Genomic DNA, 2720 nt, shown 5'->3' on the forward strand with positions numbered 1-2720 from the left:
TTGTTCCGTCTGTCCTGCTCACATCTCCAATGGTTGTAACGTGGCTTCACTCCACATCAGCCGCTTTGCTAGCTACAACACTGGTGCACTGCAAAACACTGCAAAACAGAATTGTTAAACTTTTAATTTTAATTTCAATTCAGTTTTTTTTTGTGCGCAACGCATATTTTCTGTGTGCAGACACCATGCCAGCAGTGCGCAATTGCGCACGTGCGCAGCTTAGAGAGAACATTTCTAAGAGCTCTTCATATTAAAAGAGAGCCATGCGCTGCTAAAAGGACTTAGCTCTTCACTTTACTATGGCAAGTGTCCTGGAGGACAGTTTAGGATTTGATGCCATGTAAATAAAATTACATTAATTTGAGGATGTGACAGTGCAGTATAAAATGTAAAGCATGGTTAGTACCGTATTTTCCGCACTATAAGGCGCACTTAAAATCCTTTAATTTTCTCGAAAATCAACAGTGCGCCTTATGTATGAATTCTGGTTGTGCTTACTGACCTCGAACCGATGTTATGTGCTACACAGCGCTCAGAAATCTGTCAAAAATATTTTAGTACAACTTTGGTAGCTACGAAGCCGCATTACGGCTGCCTCGCGGGGTAATCTGGGTCCTAAACTCCGTCCGTTTCAGGTCCCAAAGTCAAACGAACACTGTGGCATCACTGAGCATTGAAAACTGTCTGAATTCTTTCATCTTTAATTAAATGATCTGCGTTGCTGCTTTACCAGGTGTAACGATTAAGTTTAACATCCAGGCGTCCATGAAAACAGGATTTATTATTTATTTAACAGAATTAGAGGTTAGCAGGAAGTCCACAGTGCAGACTTTCATCCTCAAGGAATTAAACTAACATTAACTGCATTAACTGTTTAAATTTCACAAAATAATTTTTACAAAATAATTTTTTCTACTTCAGATGTATTTTCCAGCTCCACATTCAGGAATTATTTGTGAAGTTTCCAGCATGAGACTGACAGAGTAGGCAGTGATGGATGTTTTTCTCATGGACTTACTGGGAATCCTAATCTGGTAGTGGTTGAGAACAGTAAGAACCTCCACAGCCTCTGTCTTACTGTCAAACTCCAACAAGCCAGAGATGGTCTTAGAAGAGGCTGAAAAAAGAGACTGAACATTAAAAGGCAGGCGATGACCACATTCACGAGACTTCATCTGTTCAATCAAATGTCTACTTACGTTTGGCATCAAACATCTTAAATTTGACAAAGCCAGGCAGATCATGCTCCGTGCACAGCTACAGAAACACAGACAGCAGCGTGTGAGCAGTTCTGCACTAGGCAACAATTAAACATACAACTTATCAGCATTTGTTATACAATGTGGGAGTGGATTTCTTTATGGCAAAGACTGCTCAAGAAATCAGGCTCAACTCAAGAGAGGATCTTTGGGCATTTAAGGATATCTTGTTAATTCAGAAAAACAGGGCAGTCTTCTTAATAACAATGGGGTTTTTTTGGAATTTCCAAGATAATAATCATATTAATTCAGGAAAAAACAAGAAATTATGAAGTAGATTTTGGATACATCTCTGTATGATAGGATAGAAAATGTTTTAGGAGGTTTGGAATACCTTTAAACAGTTCTTTACAGTTACACAGAAAAGACGGACAGCGAACAGACAGAAGTACTTTACCCTCAGTAAATGATCCTGTGATATGCACGGAGGAACGTTATAGTAGTGCAACACTGCAGATGGAGGCTGGATGATGTTTTTGGAGGCTTGTCCGGCACTGCTAAAGCGATTGTTTCTGGTCATAGCAAAGTCCTTATAGCTGCTGCTGCCATCCTCTAACTCAAAAACCTGGCTGGGGATTACTGCGTGCTGCTTCGACACACTGCAAAAACCAAAAACATCAACTGTGTTACTTTTCTTATCAAATCCATGCATAACAAATCTACTGATCATGAAATAGTCTAGATAATATACACAGAAATAAAGAAGTATATGGTGCCAAATTGCCTCAGTGCACTTTATGTTGTAAGATAAACACACAAAAAAAAGAAAACCCCCCAACAATCATATGACCCACTAAGGAAGCACTTTGGCGACAGTGGGAAGGAAAAACTCCCTTTTAACAGGAAGAAATCTCCGGCAGAACCAGGCTCAGGGAGGGGCGGGGCCATCTGCTACGATCGTCTGGGGGTGAGGGGAGGAAAACAGTGAGTAGAAGGATTTTAAATTTGACTTTGGAGATAACAGGATCAAATAATGAGAAGCCAGTATGGGCAAAATATGCTTTCTAGCCCTTTTCAGTAATCATGCAGCAGCATTCTGGATTAACTGAATTCTGTTCAGGGAACAGTCCTAAAAGAAAAATGAATTTTGGGGGGAAAGTCTGATAATAATGAATTTGCGGAGGATTAGGGTCACTGGAAAAAAAAAAGTGGGCACGTCAGAATTCAAGTCAGAATTCAGACTTCTTTCTCAGAATTCTGGAAAAGAAGAAGAAAAAAAGACGAGCCCACTTTTTTTCCCAGTGGCTCTAATCCTCTTCCGTATGAATTACAGGAGTCCAGCTTAGAAGTAATAAATAAATCAACTAGTTTTTCAGCGTCACTCTGAGACAGGATATTTCTAACTTTAGAGATGTTGCGCAAATGGAAGAAAGCAGTCTTACATATTTGTTTAATATGTGCGTTGAAGGACATGTCCTGGTCAAAAATGACTCCAAGGTTCCTCACAGCGTTACTGGAAAT

The 2720-nt window shown here is 39.8% G+C and overlaps 1 protein-coding gene across 1 annotated transcript; it reads right to left on the reverse strand.

Moving 5' to 3' along the window:
* Positions 1 to 862: 862 nt before the first annotated feature.
* On the reverse strand, positions 863 to 2012 carry LOC106456073 (heterogeneous nuclear ribonucleoprotein L-like). The gene is made up of 3 exons (XM_013908233.1): positions 1657 to 2012; positions 1200 to 1257; positions 863 to 1117 (listed from the first exon to the last, which is right to left on the reverse strand). Exons 1-3 carry the CDS (start codon positions 1927 to 1929, stop codon positions 918 to 920), a joined length of 531 nt encoding a protein of 176 aa, XP_013763687.1. The 5' UTR covers positions 1930 to 2012; the 3' UTR covers positions 863 to 917.
* Between the last annotated feature and the right edge of the window lie 708 nt (positions 2013 to 2720).

The sequence above is a fragment of the Pundamilia nyererei genome, unplaced genomic scaffold (genome assembly GCF_000239375.1).
Source record: "Pundamilia nyererei isolate P.nyererei 1_Seehausen unplaced genomic scaffold, PunNye1.0 scaffold03825, whole genome shotgun sequence".
NCBI lineage: Eukaryota > Metazoa > Chordata > Actinopteri > Cichliformes > Cichlidae > Pundamilia > Pundamilia nyererei.